This window comes from Pleurodeles waltl, chromosome 4_2 (genome assembly GCF_031143425.1).
Source record: "Pleurodeles waltl isolate 20211129_DDA chromosome 4_2, aPleWal1.hap1.20221129, whole genome shotgun sequence".
NCBI classification, from domain to species: Eukaryota; Metazoa; Chordata; class Amphibia; order Caudata; family Salamandridae; genus Pleurodeles; species Pleurodeles waltl.
The window spans coordinates 381557014-381577211 of record NC_090443.1 but is presented as its reverse complement, the minus strand read 5'-3'; the positions used below and the strand labels follow the sequence as shown (position 1 = coordinate 381577211).

Sequence of the window (20198 nt, the reverse complement as noted above, 5' to 3'; positions counted from 1 at the left end):
GACGGCCTGATGAGCGGCCCCTGCCTCGCCCGGCCAAAAAGGCCAGATTGAAAAACCTTTTTAAGATTCGCCTGCGCCTTATCCAGGGTCATGAACGTAGTGACATACTTGGCAATATCTTTGACGAATTTGTCACCAAAAAGACGACCGTCCGCCAAGGGACCTGCATCCGCCGCCAACTCCCTCAAGGTCGAATCAATCCTCATTAGAAGGGACTTACGCCACTCCGTTGAAATAGCGCAATTAGCATTCCCAAACAAACATATCGCCCTCTGAGTCCACTCAGCCAGGGTGTGAGGATCAATAGGCTCACCAGACTCTTTAGCCCTCAAGACCATTTCCAATATTTTGGCTAAGGGGCCCGAGAGGTCCAAAAGCTTGTCCTGGAACGAGCGCCAGGCCCTATCAATACCTTTCTTGTGGTCCTTGGCGAATTTCTTAAGGAAAGTCAGCCTGCTGGGATCTATGTCTGGCGTCTCCGCCACCTTATCCGAAATCTCGGCCTAGGGCACTTAGCCCGCAATCTATTCCGGACCTCCTTGTCGAACCCCTTCCTTAGCTTGTCATGGAGGTAATCTGCCACGGCCTGCGCCGGGCCCAATCCGCTGAACGAGGATGAATAATGTCCTCGCGATTGAATTGGAATGGGTTAGAGGGCGACTGAGACCTCTCCTTGACCTGAGAAAAGACGGATTTTCGAGCTCTCTTGCGTTTACCCAAGGGACTGCTAGAATGAGAGGACTCAGAGGAGGCCGAGTCCGTGCCAGACGAATCTGCTGCTTCCAGAGAAGATCCCTTGGATGTAGACGGAAGGGAACAATACACGTGATCAGAAGAAGCCTTAGCCAACGCTGACAAGGCGCCATCATGCGGCCATGAAGAGGTCTGCGGAGCAGCTGCTGCCACGGGGCCTTCTTCCATCACCTTATCATCTGGCAAGGGAGCCAACCCTTGTTTTTTTGACAAAAGTTTCAAATTGCTGAGTGATGGGCTTGAGAGCTGCAAGAACAGCATGGTTGATCCTCTGCGGTACGGACACCGCCAGCGCCCTGCTCAGAGACTGCTGTACCGAGGAATTAATTACCTCAGACAAGCCTGCTCCCAACTGAGGACCGAGGGCCTCCTCAAAACCATGCCCAATCTCCTCCTCCTCGAAGGGCAGCCACTCGGTCATGATCACACAACAAATTGCCACGGCAAAACTCCGAAAAAACAGTCTGGACACTGAGATTAAAGGAGTGGGGAGCCACCCCAGGTGCAAGAGGGAAAAGTCTGATAAGGCTTCTCGACTCAGCCGTATAATAATTATTGGAGCCCCTCCAAATATAACAAGGGGCGTAAGTGAGAGCCAAAACAACAATTCACCAGCGTGCACACCGCTATTATGCAGGGCAAAGCTCAATTCTTGCTGCCAGAGCCAGGCGTGGAATGCCGATGACAAACACGTCAGGAATGCCAGAAACGTGGGATTCCTACATGCTGTCAACAGCTGGAGGAGGAGAAATTGACGATGGAATGCACGTAGCCCAACTAGTAGATCTAGTAGGATTTGGGCTTTGTGCACCGTCGCACTCTCTCCAACTCGGGCCGCACTAGTGAAAGGCACCGGTCGAGCACAGATGCCCTATTCAGCTGCAGGGGACAAAAACCTGTAAAGTAAAATTCACAGAAAACAGATGCGAGAGCGGAAGCTCCCGAAAACGGAGTTCCACTCAGATCGGCGAATCGATAAAGCCACTGAATGCGAGTGTGTAAAGCCGGCGCCACAGCAAACAAGCATGCGCGCCCCCAAATAATGGCAAACCTCCCAGATTAAGGAGGTAAGCAAAAAGCACTTAACTCGTCGAGGAGCAGCAAAGAAAGAGGAGGTTCCAGAATGTTTGTAGACTCTAATATGGTTAAGGAGCTGTTGATTGGTGGACATTTTCTGCAATGACTTTTGGGAAATGTAGTTTATGTTTTTAAGTGTTTTGATTGGCTGCTGAAATTTTGAGTAGTAAAGAAAGAAGCATAATCTGAGCCTCCTGGCCTGCCACAGAATTCTAAACTAGAACGCACAAAGATTACGTCACAATCGTTGGAACTCGGGAAAAGGTTTCATGTAAGTTACGCCACTATTGCTGCCAGCCGCCATACTGAAACAATGTGGAGCTGTTTTTACAATTTCCACGTTTGCTATTAGAAAACTAGCTGAACGTTTGCATACCTATAAAGGTTAGGCGTGTCGAGCCCATACTAAACGGCAAGAAGATGCTATTATATTAATTATGCCGTAGTCATGTTGTACATCTTTGGTATTTAGCTATATTTTCATGAAACTTGCGTTTAATTGTTGGGATAAGTTACGAATAATGATGTTTCCTCTGCTTCATATAAGATTAAATACTGATGAAGTTTGTCGATAACATTGTAAGCGTAGGGCCAACACTTTTCTAATTATGTTAAACTAATATTCTGAGCGAACTTCTTTTCAGTGACACTACTTCCACTCCAAGATGGCCGTCTCGCAACATCTTCTACAGCTCCTTTCACACGACGCGGGCACATAGGGGAAATATTTCGACCAAAAAAAATCTCATACTAGACAGTGTTTCATGTTCATGAGCGGGCACTTTTAGGGAGAGAGGCTTTGGCTCCGCCCACATGTTGAAGATCATCATGACAGGGTTTTGTTAGGCAGCAGGCTTGTGTTCGTACGCAAGATTAGTTGTTGCAGTGGTATTCTATGTCAGGACTCGGGCAAGGACTATGTATGTCTTTCCTCACTTTTATGTCAACAGCAAGTTTTTACGGAGAACATTTCCCTAATGAAAAACGACAACATGTCCCAAGAACAGAGGGAAATAGCCATGGGAGTAGGAACCTTGGGGGACGCAGGGAATTTATTCCCCCCCCCCCAGATTTTGGGAGTGAGGGGACATGGGGGACAAGGGTGGGGGGGCAGGGGACAGAGAACCCTGAAGTTTAAAAAGAGACAGTAATGCTGTCCCTGTTTAAACATCATTCGTTTTTTCACTGCGTTAAAAGCAATAGAACAGAAAGTGAATGAAGTTTAAACCGGGCTGTTTTTCGGAATCCAAGCTCCCAAAGGGTTGCCCAGGCTGCTGCAGCTTCCATGACACAGAGGTTTATCTGATCTGTTTGCTCCACACTGGTACTTTACAGGTCATTCAAAGACCTTTCAAATGTAAAGGAGATTTTGTTTTTCTAATTGCTTCTTGTGCCCCCTGCAGGATCACCTCTCTTCAGCCCACTTGCAAAGTGTCATTTAAAGACTTGGGGCATATTTATACTTCATTTGCACCAGAATCTGCATCATTTTTTCTGACGCAAATTCAGCGCAAAACTAACTCCATATTTATATATACCTGTCTACGGTAAAAATAATGGAGGTCGCACCATTTTTTAGATGCATGAACCTACCTTGCATCAATGGGATAGATGCAAGGTAGGTGTTCCCATCTAAAAAATGGTGCAAACCCCATAACCCCATATTTATCCCCCCATGATAAAATGACGCACAGGTGGGAGGAGGGGTATGCTTTGCACCATTATTAAATGACTGGGTCAGACCAGACGTTATTTGACCTGTGGATCCATTTCCATGGTGAAGCACCATTGAATGGGCCCACGGGTGCCCACCCGAAGCCCCCGGAATGCCCCCACCCACAGTATAGGGACACCGGAGGATGGGGGACCCCATCCCAGGTAAGTAGGGTAAGTATAGGTAAGTATTTATATTTTTTAATTAAAGTGCCAACTTCGGGCACCCTGCATGGCACAGGGTGCAATGACCATGCCCAGGGGGACACTAGTCCCCTGTGCAGGCCATTAGGGTGGTGGGCGACTCCTGTATTTTCGAAGACAGGAGTCATATGGTATGGAGGGTTTTGCATCAGAAAATGACGCTAGGCTGGTTAGAGGCACTTTTTTGCCTCTAACCAGCCTAACGTAATTTTTTGGTGCAAAACCCCTTCTCCCATACCACCACCCCCAACTGGCTAACGGAATTTTTTTTTACACTAGCCCACCCTTTGCACCAGCTTGCGGCATTCCATAAATTTGTCACCCGGCTGGCGCTCTGGAATGACTTAAGCTGGCGCTATACTTTTTGACGCAAAACTGCTATTGCACATATTTTCGTCAAAAAGTATAAATATGGGCCTTGGTGAGGGCAGATAAACAGGGATTAATGGCTTCATTAACATATCTCTCCCCGTTGACAAATATACAGTAGTAATAACTTGTCACACTCTAATCTTCTACAAAGAAGAGGTCATGTAAGTTTCCTTGTAATCTGAACTCACATATATGAACGTGCCCTCATTGGCATAATGAAGGAAAAAGAGATTTGGTGAAATTATTTGCCTAAGATCACACAATTTAAGTAGGGAAGCCATGATTAATTCAAGTTAGTAAATGGATATCTATTTGTTCATCCTTATGTTGAGGCTTTATTTTGACCTCTCAATGCATTTTTCTGCAGTTTTTGAAGTATAGCGCAAACTCAACCCAAAGGTATTTGAGCGCTTTATATGAGCACCAGTTACATTATAAAAGATCACATGCATTGTTTACTGTCATGGGCAGATTAAGGGATTGGCCCAGAATCAAAGGATGTTGAGCCGATGCAACACTTGAACCAGGGGCCAAATATACTCCGCTTTTTTCTGTGCGCAAATGGCCCGATTCGCAGAATCATGCCGTTTGCAAACAGAAACAAGCACTTTAGGATGGATAAATGCTGTTTTGTGATTCTGTAATCTATTACTGAATTGCATAATAGGTCTGCAAGTCAATATTAGGAAGGGGCATGTCAAGGATGTCCCTACCTAATAGCGAGTTGCGACTGGGATTGCGGTCGCAAAACATTCACAGTTACCACCAACTTCAACTTGGTGGTAACCCATTCACAAGCGGGAAGGGCTACCCAAGGGACCTCTTCCCTTTGCAAATGGGGGTGCCTCAAACAACAGGGCAGTCCTCCGGAGAACAAGGAAGGCCTCAAGCAGCAGGTACCCTAGAGTACAAGGAAGTCCTTCTGTAGTCTTCCACAGTTCCAGGAGTGTATTGAAGAGTTAATCTGAGGGTCCAGTATTTATAGCTGGTGCCAGCCTTTGAAGTGGGAGAACCTTCTACATCTGGTTCTGGAACCCCTACATCTGGTTCGGGAATTTCCTTAATTTCCCTGCCATTCTGTAAGGGATCTGGGGTGGCAATAGACTGGTGTCAAGTTTTTTGTGAGTGTGCTGAGACAAACGCTTTGAAATGTAATTGTGGCAAGGAACAGCTCCGTCCCTCCGATCCTGCCAAAACCGAATCCTCTTTTGAATTTCTGTCTGGGAGGAAAACACAAAGGCAAACTGCCAACTACATCCAGTCATGTGAACCAAGACACAGGCCACAGACACCAAATGGCTAGAGCAAGAAAATGCCAACTTTCTAGAAGTGATATTTTCAGGATTGTGGCTTTAAATCCAACATTAAAGAGGGGTTTAAATTACAGTTTTTTAGACACCAACCCGATCCTCCTACCTGTTACCAATTGAAGTTATCACTTACTAAATGTAATAAGGTAACCCAATGTTATCCTATGAGAGAGGCAGATCTTGCAGTACTGAAATATGAATTTAAGAGGTTTTCACTGCCAGGACGTGCAAAACTTGAAACCACATGGCCAACATTTTAAATATGCTCCACCCAGCCCTATTGACTGTTTAGGGCCTACCCTAAAGGGTGACATATGCATTACAAGCATGTGCAATGCAACAGGTGGCGCACATTTCAAACAAGTTAATTGTCATTTTTTGACAACAGTGCCCACAAGAAAAAACAAGAAAAAAACAAGTGGAAATTGAGAAAAGAGGCTTAACAAAATAAAATAAAGTTAGCTTTGTTGTTTGTCCTGCTGGGCACGTTTTTTCCAGTCACAAGTCTTCTGTTTGCGGGGCACTGGGAGTTAGAAAAAAAATAGTACCTAGATCATGTTGGGAGCAGCGGATGGGCACTAATTAAGTTTAAATCAATTAGTGCTTGATCCCTGCTCCACACAGAGGAATGGAAATGATGCCAGACATGCCTTGATGAATTACGAGGCTGTAAAGAAGAGTGCCACGCAAACCATCAAATGGTGAGCGACAGGCAGGCTCCAAACCCTTTACTGAAAATAACAGAGTCTATCATGTGAGACGAATGCGCAAGTGCATGCACTCTCAGGATCAACCCTAAAAATGAAGGTTTAGGCTTGGCAAAAGTCTTATTCTGCCAGGTTGAAATGTCAGTTTAAAACTATACTATAGGCTGCAGTGGCTGGCATGAGACATGTCTGAAAGGGCTACCTGAGTGGGTGGCACAATTACTGCTGCAGGCCCTCTAGTGGAGCGAGGCAAAGCATTGTGGGAGGGTCTACAAATTAATTTTAAAAAATATGCTAACTGTATTTTTTCTGCCGCTGAAAAAGCAGGACACCCAGTAACAGAAAGAGAAAGAACAGACAGGACTGGATGATAAACTTATGATTGACTGAAACAGTTTCACATCGAGGACACGATAAATGTCACCTGAATAAAAAAAAATGCAACCACATCCCACTCAGCTATAAACACCACAGAGTACCACTGTGCTGTCACATCACATAACGGCAAACAAGACAGACATATTAAAAAAAAAAAAAAATTGAATTATTACAAGGTTCTTTACTCATCTGAAGACTGGATACAAACTAAATGCACTGAAAAGAGGTATAACCACTACTGTGGTGTGACTTTTGGTAAAGCTTTCTAAAAGACAACAGAGTTTAACAAAATAGGAATTCTAACGGCAGCACATAAAGGCACACATTCACACATAAAGAAAGCAGTATAAACCTGCTACTGTCTTCCTCGCCAGGTAACCTATGTGCTACTTCAAGTCCTGCAACACAAGCAGCACTTTATGGGTGTCTGTCAAAATCAACAAGTTTTACTCTCGAGACAAAGTCAGACTACAGAGTAGCTGATGTTTGTGGCAATAAAACAAAAGTCAGGTGTGCATTAACTCACCTATCAGTGGTGACTCGTCTGTGGGAACATCCTCTTCCACCTTTATGTCCTCGCTCAGGGATGACATTTCTCCCACAATCGAAGTGTTGCATGTAGCTGTGCAATCTGAAGGAAGATATGAAGAGGTAATAACTATGTGCTGCCATTGTTTGTTTTACCACCTGCATGCCTGAACTATGGCACGATAAAAAGTACAAAGGAGTGTCTTACGTGTTTGATATGTTTATATGGATATGTGAGATGTGTATGCTGCACATTAGACTTGGGGAAAGGGGCAGAATGTCTACCATTACATGTACACCCCCCTCTTAACCAACAGGGATAGAAGCTACATATTTCTATAACGCAAGGAGATTTCAAGGGAATGTACAGTAGAAGGAAGGAGGGTATTGTGACCAGGAAGACAACAAGGATGAAAAATGTTCTAGCTTTTGCATCTAGAATTTTCAATTCTATTAAGGACACAGAGGCGAGGATTATGCTTCTCTTTCTATGCTTTATTTTTTACAGCAGCCAATTAGAAAGAACTTTTAAAAAATACTACTTATCCCATGAACCCTTGGCAATTTCCATCAGTAATTTGGATTGCGTCCCTCCCAGCTTGTTCACATAGCGAACCGCCAAAATACTGCCTATGCGGAGGAAGATGCAGCATTTCGCTGTGCTTTCCGCAAAGCTGCGAATTACAAAGGAACCCGTTTAGAGCTCCAGGCAATTGATATGAAGAGACAACTCTCTCCGGGACCAGTGGCCCCCTGTGGAGATCTGACCGCAATGGGCACCCCAACCCCAAAGTCTGGTATCTGCCTCTACGACAATCTCCGGTGAGGAGGGAAATATGGCCCTGTCGTTCCATGAACCCACAAGGATATCTCTGTTCTTGTGTCCTCGGAAGGGGGAATTGGTTGCGAATACGACAGGCCCTTGTTCAGATGCATGATCTTCAAAATGTTGGAGGACCCTGTAATGTAGAGGACCCGAGAAAATCACCTGAATGGAGGAGGCCAGAAGCCCCACCTGGTGGGCCAGAGATCTCAATGATATATTCCTCTTGGATAAGGCTAATCTCAACTCTCTTGATGTTCTTCACCTTCAAGGAAGGTAGAACTAATTGGATCGACTGGGATTTCACTAGGAATTCCAGGAATTCTCTAGATTGTGTAGGAGTCAGGATAGATTTTTGGACGTTGATGACAAACCCCAACTCCTGAAGAAGAGAGATCGCCCATTCTAGAAGGAGAGCTGTTGTCTGAGAGGATTGGGACAAAATGATTATGTCGTCCAGGTATATGATAAGACGAACGCCCCTGGATCTTAGAGATTCCACAACCGGTTTCATCAGCTTCACGAAGCACCACGGAGCTGAAGACAGGCCGAAAGGAAGAACTTTGAACTCGTAAGACGTGCCTGCCAATAGAAACTGAAGAAAGCGTCTGTGGAGTGGAAAGATGGGAATGGAAAGGTAGGCGTCCTTCAAATCTAAATCTATCATCCAAGCTCCCACTTGAAGAATGCCTCGTAACAAATGGATCCCCTCCATCTTGAAATGACGGTAAAGGATCCATTGGCTGAATTCTTTTAGGTTGAGGACTAACCAGGAACCGCCTCACTTCTTGTCGACTAGAAAAATTGGACTTACAAACCCCCAGGGATGAAGATCAGCCTCCTCTATCGCATTTTTTTGACAGAAGAGATTGAATTTTGGCTTGATTGAAATTCTGATCTAGTTGGGAATAATGCATTGTCAGGGGAGTCAGGAAAAATTATATCTTGAAACCTTGAACCGATTCCAGAACCCAAGGGTTGTTGGAAATCTTTTGTCAATCGTGAGGAAAGAGTTGGGTACGCCCCCCCCCAAAGTAACCTCTGCCCAAGGAATTTATCCAGGTTGGAATAAGTAGTGATGAATCTACGGAGTTCTTTAAGGAAAGGAGACCCAAATAATAAGCCTAGGTCAGTCTCGGAAGAAGCAAGATCCGCCAGTTTAGGGTCTAGCTTCAACAGAATTGAGCAGTGTCTCCCATTATAAATTGCACAGGTATTGTTGCCTAAGTGACAAATCGCACGTTGGGCCCATCCCAATAGGATCTCTGTATCAACCAGGATATTAGATTTCTTTGCCCGATAGGCTAATTCGAGAATTTTGGTCAAGGGGCCTGACATGTCCAGTAGCTTATCCTGGCAAGCCTTTCCAAGCTCTATCAATCCCTTTTTGGGGGTATTTAGTATATTTCCTGAGGTAGGTTACCATAGAGGGATCTACCTCAGGAGTTTCTGCCACTTTGTCTGGAAGGTCAAGTCTGGGGCACTCCGAGCGTAGGCTCGTACTTCTTTATCAAAGTCTTGTCTGATATGAGATTTGACATAGTCAACTACTTCTGGAGGGGGCACCCATGCTGTTGACCTGGGACGGATGAAGTCCCCTGGTTCGAAAGTTAAGAGCTTTGGTTGTTTAGTGGAGGAGGTGTGATGGGTTTTCGCTATACACCTGCGTGGACGTTGTGTGCCTTCCAGTGAAGAGCTCTGTGAGGAAGCTGTGTCAGATTCCTCTGCGATTGGTTCCAATTGGGGTTCTGATGGAAAACTGTAGGGGTATTTATTAGATAGGGAGGCTGCAAGCTTCTTTATGCAGCATGGTCAAGGGTTTGCCTTTGGTCCATGCCCGCAGAGGAAGGTATCCAGCTCTGCTGCTGAGCAAACCCATAAAGGTGATTTTTTTTAAAAGGAGTAATAGCCTTGGCTAAGGCTTCATTAACAGTCTGGCACACTCCTGTGTCCAGAGCTTGCACTAGATTTTTCTCAAACAAGCTTGATTGTCCATCATCATATTGATAACTCTCCTCACCTACCTGGTATTCGTCATACATGGAGGTATATGAAACACAGAAATTATGCAAAATGAATAAATGTTGCCAGGACCCCAAAAGGTCATCAACCAAAATCAGAGAGCCCCCCACAGGGGAGTCAGGCAGAGCACACGGAATAAAACCCCTAAATCAGGTCAGATATAATATTTCAAGTGTGGAGGGAGCACCTGATAAACAGCTCTGGGCAAAGCCTATGGTGAATTTTTAAACCCCTGGCAGAACACAGTCTACCAGGGCGTTCACAGGGAGCAGAAGGGCCTCGGGGAGCCTCAGCATACAAACACACGCGACTTGATGAGCAGAAACGCATGAACGTCTCGCGTGTCCAAAGGCTCAAAATAGAAAAGGCCCTACGCAGCAGAAAGCCGCGTTGTCCTCGCTCCCAAACTCCTGCTCCACAAACACAGGGCGGCACGCCTTTCCTGGCACAGATGAATAAAAAAAATTACCATAGAAGTACAGTTGTAAATGCACAGTCACACATAAATGCGCTCGCATAGCGGTACACCAATTATACAATAAGAATTTAAATCAGCCATAAAGAGAGAAGGGGACTTAACTGGCTGCGGGGCAGCAAAAAAAATAAAAATTGTGTTGTTATCCTCAGTGTTTATAGGGCTTGTCTCTATGGTTGGTCATGTGATGTACATGGGTTCATGGGATATGTAGTATTTTAAAAGTTATTTCTAATTGGCTGCTGTAAAAAATAATGCATAGAAAGAGAAGCATAATCAGAGCCTCCGGTCCCGACGTAGAATACACATTATGTTGAGAACCAAGTGCACAGCTACAAAGGTAGGAGCTAAAGCAACAGGAGGAAGGCCCAGAGAATAAATGCTTGAGAGTTAACAAACAGCAGTATGTAGCTCTGAAAACAGGAAGCATGGCACCAGAGTCAGGCGATGGCAAGAAGATGAACTGGTACTGCCCTCTGAAGAGCACTTGGTCCCCACATGTCATATCCACAACACTGACAAGGATCAACTCCTCTCTTGAAGAAGGGAGATTCCATCTGTGAGACAGCCATTTGCAATGCTGCTTTGTTGTTGAGGTGGCCTGCATGCCATATGCCCAACTTTTCACCTGACATCATTCGCAAACAGTGTGCCACTGCTGCACAGTGGAGGAATGGAAAGGAATGCAGCGCAATTTGGGAACTCCGAGGCTAACAGTAAGTTGGAGACACTGACGACAAATTTACTTCCTCGTCACATAATAACCTATTGTATATAAGCGGTCTTGAAGAGCGATAACAAAAAATGCATTCAGGAATACGTGGAGAATCAAACACTTTCACGACCACCTGCGAAGCTTCAAGCATGCTCCGGAAGCGAGAAGACATTGGCAGACATTAGGCAGGATTGTCAAGTGGCCGTATGCCACTCCCAATCTTAGGAAGTCGTGAGTAAAGTGACTGTTTATGTAGTAAAAAATAAGTTCTCATTCTTGGTGTATTTTAACCAGGTATAAAATGTACGAAATATGAAATCAGGTGTATTTTGTGCTGAAATATACTTTTCACCATAAAAGTCACGCCAAGCGACGATAACAGTAGACCAACGTCTTGAGGTATATCACTATTAATCACGTATATATGGAAATCTCACCAGGTAAGTGCAGATGGAAACTATGGCAGAACCCACTCCTGCTGTAAATCCCTATTTTACCAATGGTTCCGCGTGTTTCATAGAGTGAAAACCTAGTGTGTCGATTTCATGGTGTTTGTGCGATACATTTTTTTTTGTTTTTTGTTTTACAGAGAATGACACTGCAGTTAAAGTACTAGAACTAGATAATGGTTAGCCAGACGAGGACATAACACTTTTCTCAGCAACGTTGCTTTCAGGGCATAAGGGCCATCTCGTTTCAGGAGATATTTGGATTCTGGTCTACAGCATATGGGAAACACTGAACAAACATGACATAAAATGTTAATTTATCTCACACGAGTTTGGCCCGTCCTATGGTTCTTTGAGCAAGTGAAGGAGCATCCCTCCCTCGTCGTCTGTCTGGCCTCAAGGAAGCACAAGCCCCCTTTCATGCCGCAACAGACCACAGAATATGGGGGACAACAAGTTGTGCTTATCATTTTTATCGCTCCCTGTGAGTGAAATGTCACCTCTCTACGTGAAACGAAGGGGTACCAACCCACATCCGATTCTCTCCCGTGGATCTTCCCTCCCTCACCATCTTCGGCCATGAATGTGCAGTCCTCCATCGCGGACACCAGTCAGACTCACAGATATAAGCACTTAGCAGACTCTTACAATATCTCCAACCACCAGAGTTCTAAGCTAGAACGCACAAAGATTACGTCACAATCGTTGAAACTCGGGAAAGGGTTTAATGTAAGTTACGCCACTATTGCTGCCAGCCGCCATATTGGAACAATGTGGAGCTGTTTTTACTATTTCCACGTTTGCTATTAGAAAACTAGCTGAACGTTTGCATACCTATAAAGGTATGGAGCCCATACTCAACGACAAGAAGATGCTATTATATTAATTATGCCGTAGTCATGTTGTACATCTTTGGTATTTAGCTATATTTTCATGAATCGCGTTTAATTGTTGGGATAAGTTACGAATAATGATGTTTCCTCTGCTTCATATAAGATTAAATACTGATGAAGTTTGTCGATAAAATTGTAAGAGTAGGGCCCACACTTTTCTAATCATGTTAAACTAATGTTCTGAGCTAACTTCTTTTCAGTGACACTACTTCCACTCCAAGATGGCCGTTTCGCAACATCTTCTACAGCTCCTTTCACTCGACGCCGGGCGCATAGGGGAAATATTTCGACCAAAAAAAATGTCATACTAGACAGCGTTTCGTGTTCATGAGCGTGCACTTTCAGGGAGAGAGGCTTTTGGGGTTTGTTGGACAGCAGGCTTGTGTTCGTACGCAAGATTAGGTGTGCAGTGGTATTCTATGTCAGGACTCGGGCAAGGATTATGTATGTCTTTCCTCACTTTTATATCAACAGCACGTTTTTACCGAGAACGTTTCCCTAGTGAAAAACAACAACATGTCCCAAGAACAGAGGGAAATAGCCATGGGTGTAGGAACTGTGGGAGACACAGAGAATTTATCCCCCGCCCCAAGAGATTTTGGGAGTGAGGGGACATGGGGGACAAGGGTAGGGGGACAGAGAACCCTGAAGTTTAAAAAAAGACAGTGATGCAGTCCCTGTTTAAACATCATTTTTTTTTCACTGCGTTAAAAGCAATATAACTGAAAGCGAATGAAGTTTAAACCGGGCTGTTTTTCGGAATCCAAGCTCCCAAAATGTTGCCCAGGCTGCTGCAGCTTCCATGACACAGATGTTTATCTGATCTGTCTGATCCATGCTGGTACTTTACAGGTCATTCAAAGGCCTTTCAAATGTAAAGGAGATTTTGTTTTTCTAATTGCTTCTTGTGCCCCCTGCAGTATCACCTCTCTTCAGCCCACTTGCAAAGTGTCGTTTATAGACTTGGGGCATATTTATACTTCATTTGAGCCAAAATTTGCATCATATTTTTTGACGCACGTTCGGCGCAAAACTAACTCCATATTTATATATACCCGTCTAAGGTAAAACTATTGGAGTTTGCACCATTTTTTAGATGCATGAACCTACCTTGTGTCAATGAGATAGATGCAAGGTAGGCGTTCCCATCTAAAAAATGGTGCAAACCCCATAGCCCCATATTTATCCCCCATGATAAAATGACGCACGGGTGGGAGGAGGGGCTAAATAATGGTGCAAAGCTTGCTTTGCACCATTATTTAACGATTGGGTCAGACCAGGCGTTAGTTGACCTGTAGATCCATTTCCATGGTGAAACACCATGGAATGGGCCCACGGGTGCCCACCCCAAGGCAGAGGGACACCGGAGGATCGGGGACCCCATCCCAGGTAAGTATAGGTAAGTATTTATATTTTTAAATTAAAGTGACAACTTGGGGCCACCTGCATGGCACAGGGTGCAATGACCATGCCCAGGGGACACTAGTCCCCTGTGCAGGCCATTAGGGTGGTGGGCATGACTCCTGTCTTTTCTAAGACAGGAGTCATATGGTATGGAGGGTTTTGCATCAGAAAATGACGCTAGGCTGGTTAGAGGCACTTTTTTGCCTCTAACCAGCCTAACGTAATTCTTTGGTGCAAAACCCCCTTCTCCCATACCGCCACGCCCAACTGGCTAACATAATTTTTTTTACGCTAGCCCACTGTAGGAAGTTGGCTCTGTATATACTATTTCAAAGTAAGAAAGTAAGAAATAGTGTGCACAGAGTAAAAGGGTTCCCCTTAGAGGTAAGATAGTGGCAAAAAGAGATAATTCTAATGCTCTATTTTGTGGTAGTGTGGTCGAGCAGTAGGCTTATCAGAGGGTAGTGTTAAGCATTTCTTGTACACCCACAGGCATTAAATGAGGAACACACACTCAAAACTTACTTCAGGCCAATAGGTTTTTATTTAGAAAAAAATATTTTCTTAGTTTATTTTAAGAACCACAGGTTCAAGATTTACAAGTAATACTTCAAATGAAAGGTATTTCACTTAGGTATTTTAGGAACTTTAAATAATTACAATAGCATGTACAGTTTTGACAAAAATGTCAATAAGCTATTTTAAAAGTGGACACAGTGCAAAAATCAACAGTTCCTGGGGGAGGTAAGTAAATGTTAAGTTCACAGGTAAGTAAAACACTTACAGGGTTCAAAGTTGGGTCCAAGGTAGCCCACTGTTGGGGGTTCAAGGCAACCCCAAAGTTACTACACCAGCAGCTCAGGGCCCGGGTAGGTGCAGAGGTCAAAGAGGTGCCCAAAACACATAGGCTTCAATGGAGAAGGGGGTACCCCGGTTCCAGTCTGCCAGCAGGTAAGTACCCATGTCCTCGGAGGGCAGACCAAGGGGGTTGTGTAGGGCACCGGCGGGGGGGACACAAGTAGGCACAGAAAGTACACCCTCAGCAGCACAGGGGCGGCCGGGTGCAGAGTGCAAACGGGCGTCGGGTTTTGTATTGAAAGCAATGGGGAGACCCAGGGGTCTCTTCAACGATGCTGCCAGGCACGGGGGGCTCCTTGGGGTAGCCACCACCTGGGATAGGTAGAGGGTCGCCTGGGGGTTGCTCCTGCACTGGAGTTCAGTTCCTTCCCGTCCTGGGGGCTGCGGGTGCAGTTTTGGTTCCAGGCGTCGGGTCCCTTGTTACAGGCAGTCGCGGTCAGTGGGAGCCTCTGGATTTCCTCTCCACGCGTCACTGTAGGGGCTCAGGGGGGTCCACTCTGGCTACTCGCTGGCTCACAGTCGCCGGGGAGTCCTCCCTGTAGAGTTGGTTTTCCGCAGGTCGAGCCAGGGGCGTCGGGTGCAGAGTGGAAAGTCTCACGCTTCCGGCGGGAAACGTGAAGTCCTTGAAGTTGTTTCTTTGTTGCAAGAAAGTTGCAGATGGTTGAACAGAGCCGCTGTTCACAGGAGTTTCTTGGTCCTTGGGTGCAGGGCAGTCCTCTGAGGCTTCAGAGGTCACTGGTCCCTGTTGGATGCGTTGCTGCTGCAGTTTTCTTCGAAGTTGGGAGACAGGCCGGTAGGGCTGGGGCCAAAGCAGTTTTCATCTCCATTGTCACTGCAGGGATTCAGGTCAGCAGTCCTTCTTCTTCTTTAGGTTGCAGGAATCTAGTTTCCTAAGTTCTGGGGAGCCCCTAAATACTGAATTTAGGGGTGTGTTTAGGTCTGGGAGGGCAGTAGCCAATGGCTACTGTCCTTGATGGTGGCTACACCCTCTTTGTGCCTCCTCCCTGTGGGGAGGGGGGCACATCCCTAATCCTGCTGGTGGAATCCTCCATCCACAAGATGGAGGATTTCTAAAAGTAAGAGCCACCTCAGCTCAGGACACCTTAGGGGCTGTCCTGACTGGGGGGTGACTCCTCCTTGTTTTTCTCATTATCTCCTCCAGCCTTGCCGCCAAAAGTGGGGGCAGTGGCCGGAGGGACGGGCATCTCCACTAGCTGGGATGCCCTGGGGGGCTGCAACAAAAGGGGTGAGCTTTTGAGGCTCACCACCAGGTGTTACAGTTCCTGCAGGGGCACCCAGTACAGGATTTGTTCCTGGCCACAGAGTGACAAAGGCACTCTCCCCATGTGCCCAGCAACATGTCTGGTGTGTGGCAGGCTGGCAAAAACTAGTCAGCCCACACTGGAAGTCGGGTATGTTTTCAGGGGGCATCTCTAAGATGCCCTCTGGGTGTCCTCTACAATAAATTGCACACTGGCATCAGTGTGCATTTATTGTGCTGGAAGTTTGATACCAAACTTCCCAGTTTTCAGTGTAGCCATTATGGTACTGTGGAGTTCGTGTTTGACAGACTCCCAGACCATATATTCTTATGGCTACCCTGCACTTACAATGTCTAAGGTTTTGCTTAGACACTGTAGGGGCATAGTGCTCATGCACATATGCCCTCACCTGTGGTATAGTGCACCCTGCCTTAGGGCTGTAAGGCCTACTAGAGGGGTGACTTACCTATGCCACAGGCAGTGTGAGGTTGGCATGGCACTCTGAGGGGAGTGCCATGTCGACTTAGTAATTTTCTCCCCACCAGCACACACCAGCTGTGAAACAGTGTGCATGTGCTGAATGAGGGGTTCCCGGGGTGGCATAAGACATGCTGCAGCCCTTAGAGTCCTTTCCTGGCATCAGGGCCCTTGGTACCAGGGGTACCAGTTACAAGGGACTTATCTGAGTGCCAGGGTTGTGCCAATTGTGGAGACAAAGGTACAGTTTAGGGAAAGAACACTGGTGCTGGGGCCTGGTTAGCAGGGTCCCAGCACACTTTCAAATCATAACTTAGCATCAGCAAAGGCAAAAAGTCAGGGGGTAACCATGCCAAGGAGGCATTTCCTTACATAACCCCCCCACCCCCTAACGAAAGAGGATGAGACTAACCTTTCCCAAGAGAGTCTTCATTTTCTAAGTGGAAGAACCTGGAAAGGCCATCTGCATTGGCATGGGCAGTCCCAGGTCTGTGTTCCACTATAAAGTCCATTCCCTGTAGGGATATGGACCACCTCAACAGTTTAGGGTTTTTTCCTTTCATTTGCATGAGCCATCTGAGAGGTCTGTGGTCAGTCTGAACTACAAAGTGAGTACCAAAGAGGTATGGTCTCAGCTTCTTCAGGAACCAGACCACAGCAAAGGCCTCCCTCTCAATGGCACTCCAACGCTGCTCCCTGGGGAGTAACCTCCTGCTAATGAAAGCAACAGGCTGGTCTCTCTCTAGCCATCTTTTGTGTGAGGTTTGGGAACTAAGACCACTGGGCTAGCCCAGGGGCTGTCAGAGTGCTCACTCACTCCCAATTCCAGCATCTTGTGGACTTCCACTTTGATGCTTTCCTTAACTTGATCAGACTGTCTAAACATTTTGTTTTTGACAGGCATGCTGTCTCCTGTGTCCACATCATGGGTACACAGGTATGTCTGACCAGGGGTTAGGGAAAAGAGCTCAGCAAACTGCTGGATGACTTGCCTGCAGTCAGCTTGCTGTTGGCCAGAGAGTGTGTCTGAATAGATCACTCCATCTACTGTGCCATCTTTAGGGTCACTGGAGAGGAGGTCTCATCTGTAACCATGAGGTGCACATCTGCCCTGTCATGGAAGAGTTTCAGGCGATTAACATGGATCACCCTCTTGGGGGTCCTGCTAGTGCCTAGCTCCACCAGGTAGGTGACCTCACTCTTCTTCTCTAGCACTGGGTAAGGGCCACTCCATCTGTCCTGAAGTGCCCTGGGAGCCACAGGCTCCAGAACCCAGACTTTCTGCCCTGACTGAAATTCAAACATAGCAGCCTTTTGGTCATACCACATCTTCTGGAGCTGTTGGCTGGCCTCAAGGTTTTTGCTTGCCTTTTCCATGTACTCTGCCATCCTGGAACGTAGGCCTAGTACATAGTCCACTATATCTTGCTTAGGCTCATGAAGAGGTCTCTCCCAGCCTTCTTTCACAAGAGCTAGTGGTCCCCTAACAGGATGGCCAAACACAAGTTCAAAGGGGGAAAACCCAACTCCCTTCTGAGGCACCTCTCTGTAGGCGAAAAGCAGACATGGCAAGAGGATATCCCATCTCCTTTTGAGCTTTTCAGGGAGTCCCATGATCATGCCCTTCAATGTCTTGTTGAATCTTTCCACAAGACCATTGGTTTGTGGATGGTATGGTGTGGTGAATTAGTAAGTCACCCCACACTCATTCCACATATGTTTCAGGTAAGCTGACATGAAGTTGGTACCTCTGTCAGAAACCACTCCTTAGGAAATCCCACTCTGGTAAAGATACCAATGAGTGTTTTGGCTACTGCAGGGGCAGTAGTGGACCTAAGGGGAATTGCTTCAGGGTACCTAGTAGCATGATCCACTACTACTAGGATGTACTGATTCCCTGAGGCTGTGGGAGGTTCAAGTGGACCCACTATATCCACTCCCACTTTTTCAAAGGCGACCCCCACCACTGGAAGTGGAATGAGGGGGGCCTTTGTGTGGCCACCTGTCTTACCACTGGCTTGACAGGTGGCACATGAGGCACAAAACTCCTTTACTTTCTGGGACATGTTGGGCCAATAGAAATGGTTGACTAAGCTCTCCCAAGTCTTGGTTTGTCCCAAATGCCCAGCAAGTGGAATGTCATGGGCGAAGGTCAGAATGAACTCCCTAAACCCCTGAGCCACCGCCACTCTCTTAGTGGCACCAGGTTTTGGATCTCTTGCCTCAGTGTAAAGGAGCCCATCTTCCCAATAGTCCCTGTGGGTTCCACTGACATTTCCTTTTGTTTCCTCAGCAGCTTGCTGCCTAAGGCCTTCAAGAGAGGGACATGTTTCTTGCCCCTTGCACAGTTGTTCCCTTGTGGGTCCCCCTGGGCCTAAGAGCTCAACCTGATAAGGTTCCAACTCTATAGGCTCAGTTCCCTCAGGGGATGGAACCTCTTCCTGAGAAGAGAGGTTCTTTTTCTTTGTCTGTGCTGAAGCTTGTTCCCCAGTCTTCTTTCCTTTTCTCTTGGAGGGTTGGGCCATTATTCCAGACTCCAACACCTCTTTTTTCACCCTGAGCCTTGCACTGTGCCCTTGTCTTGACACACACCAGTTGAGGGATACCCAGCATGGCTGCATGGGTTTTGAGTTCTACCTCAGCCCATGCTGAGGACTCCAGATCATTTCCAAGCAGACATTCAACTGGTATAGCAGAAGAGACTACCACCTGTTTCAGGCCAGTGACCCATCCCCATTCTAAAGTTACCATAGCCATGGGATGTACTTTAGACTGATTGTCAGCGTTGGTGACTGGGTAAGTTTGTCTAGTCAGGTATTGTCCTGGGGAAACCAGTTTGTCTGTCACCATAGTGACACTGGCACCTGTATCCCTCAGGGCTTCTACACTAGTCCCATTAATAAAGAGCTGCTGCCTGTATTTGTTCATGTTAGGAGGCCAGGCAGCTAGTGTGGCTAGGTCCACCCCACCCTCAGAGACTAATGTAGCTTCAGTGTGGACCCTGATTTGCTCTGGGCACACTGTTGATCCCACCTGGAGACTGGCTATTCCAGTGCCAACTGGAGTAGTAGTAGAAGTGGAACCTTTCTTGGGACAGGCCTTGTCTCCAGTTTGGTGTCCCTGCTGATTACTGCTACGACACCAGGCCTTTTTGGGATCAAAGTTTTTACCCTTGTACCCAAATGAGGATTGTGAAGAGGCTTTGGACCCTCCCTCCTGAGCAGGTTTTTGGGGCCCTGTAGAAGACTCTTTACTTTTTTCCCTTGGATGTCTCAACACTCTTCCCCTGGGGAGTCTTTGTGACCCCTTTCTTTTGGTCACCCCCTGTGGAAGTCTTGGTCACGCTAGTCTTGACCCAATGGTCTACCTTCTTTCCCAATTCTTGGGGAGAAATTGGACCTAGGTCTACCAGATGCTGATGCAGTTTATAATTGAAACAATTACTTAAAAGGTGTTCCTTCATAAACAAATTATACAGCCCTTCATAATCATTTACACCACTGCCATTAATCCAACCATCCAGTGTTTTGACTGAGAAGTCAACAAAATCAACCCAGGTCTGGCTCGAGGATTTTTGAGCCCCCCTGAACCTAATCCTGTACTCCTCAGTTGAGAATCCAAAGCCCTCAATCAGGGTAGCCTTCATGAGGTCATAGAATTCTGCGTCTTTTCCAGAGAGTGTGAGGAGTCTATCCCTACACTTTCCAGTGAACATTTCCCAAAGGAGAGCACCCCAGTGAGATTTGTTTACTTTTCTGGTTGCACAAGCCCTTTCAAA

At 46.3% G+C, this 20198-nt stretch overlaps 1 protein-coding gene across 4 annotated transcripts in view; it reads right to left on the bottom strand.

Moving 5' to 3' along the window:
• The window catches only part of TRMT1L (tRNA methyltransferase 1 like), a 274234-nt gene extending 262007 nt beyond the window's left edge, over window positions 1–12227 (bottom strand). Inside the window, exons 1-2 of one of the 4 annotated variants that reach the window (XM_069231501.1) lie at window positions 12148–12227; window positions 7041–7145 (exon numbers count right to left, since the gene is read on the bottom strand). In XM_069231501.1, the coding sequence (XP_069087602.1) occupies window positions 7041–7107 (67 nt within the window). In that variant the 5' untranslated portion in view covers window positions 7108–7145; window positions 12148–12227. Of the gene's footprint in view, window positions 1–7040; window positions 7146–12026 lie in introns of all 4 variants that reach the window. The other 3 variants (XM_069231499.1, XM_069231498.1, XM_069231500.1) reach the window with 3 other exon arrangements.
• Window positions 12228–20198: the final 7971 nt, after the last annotated feature.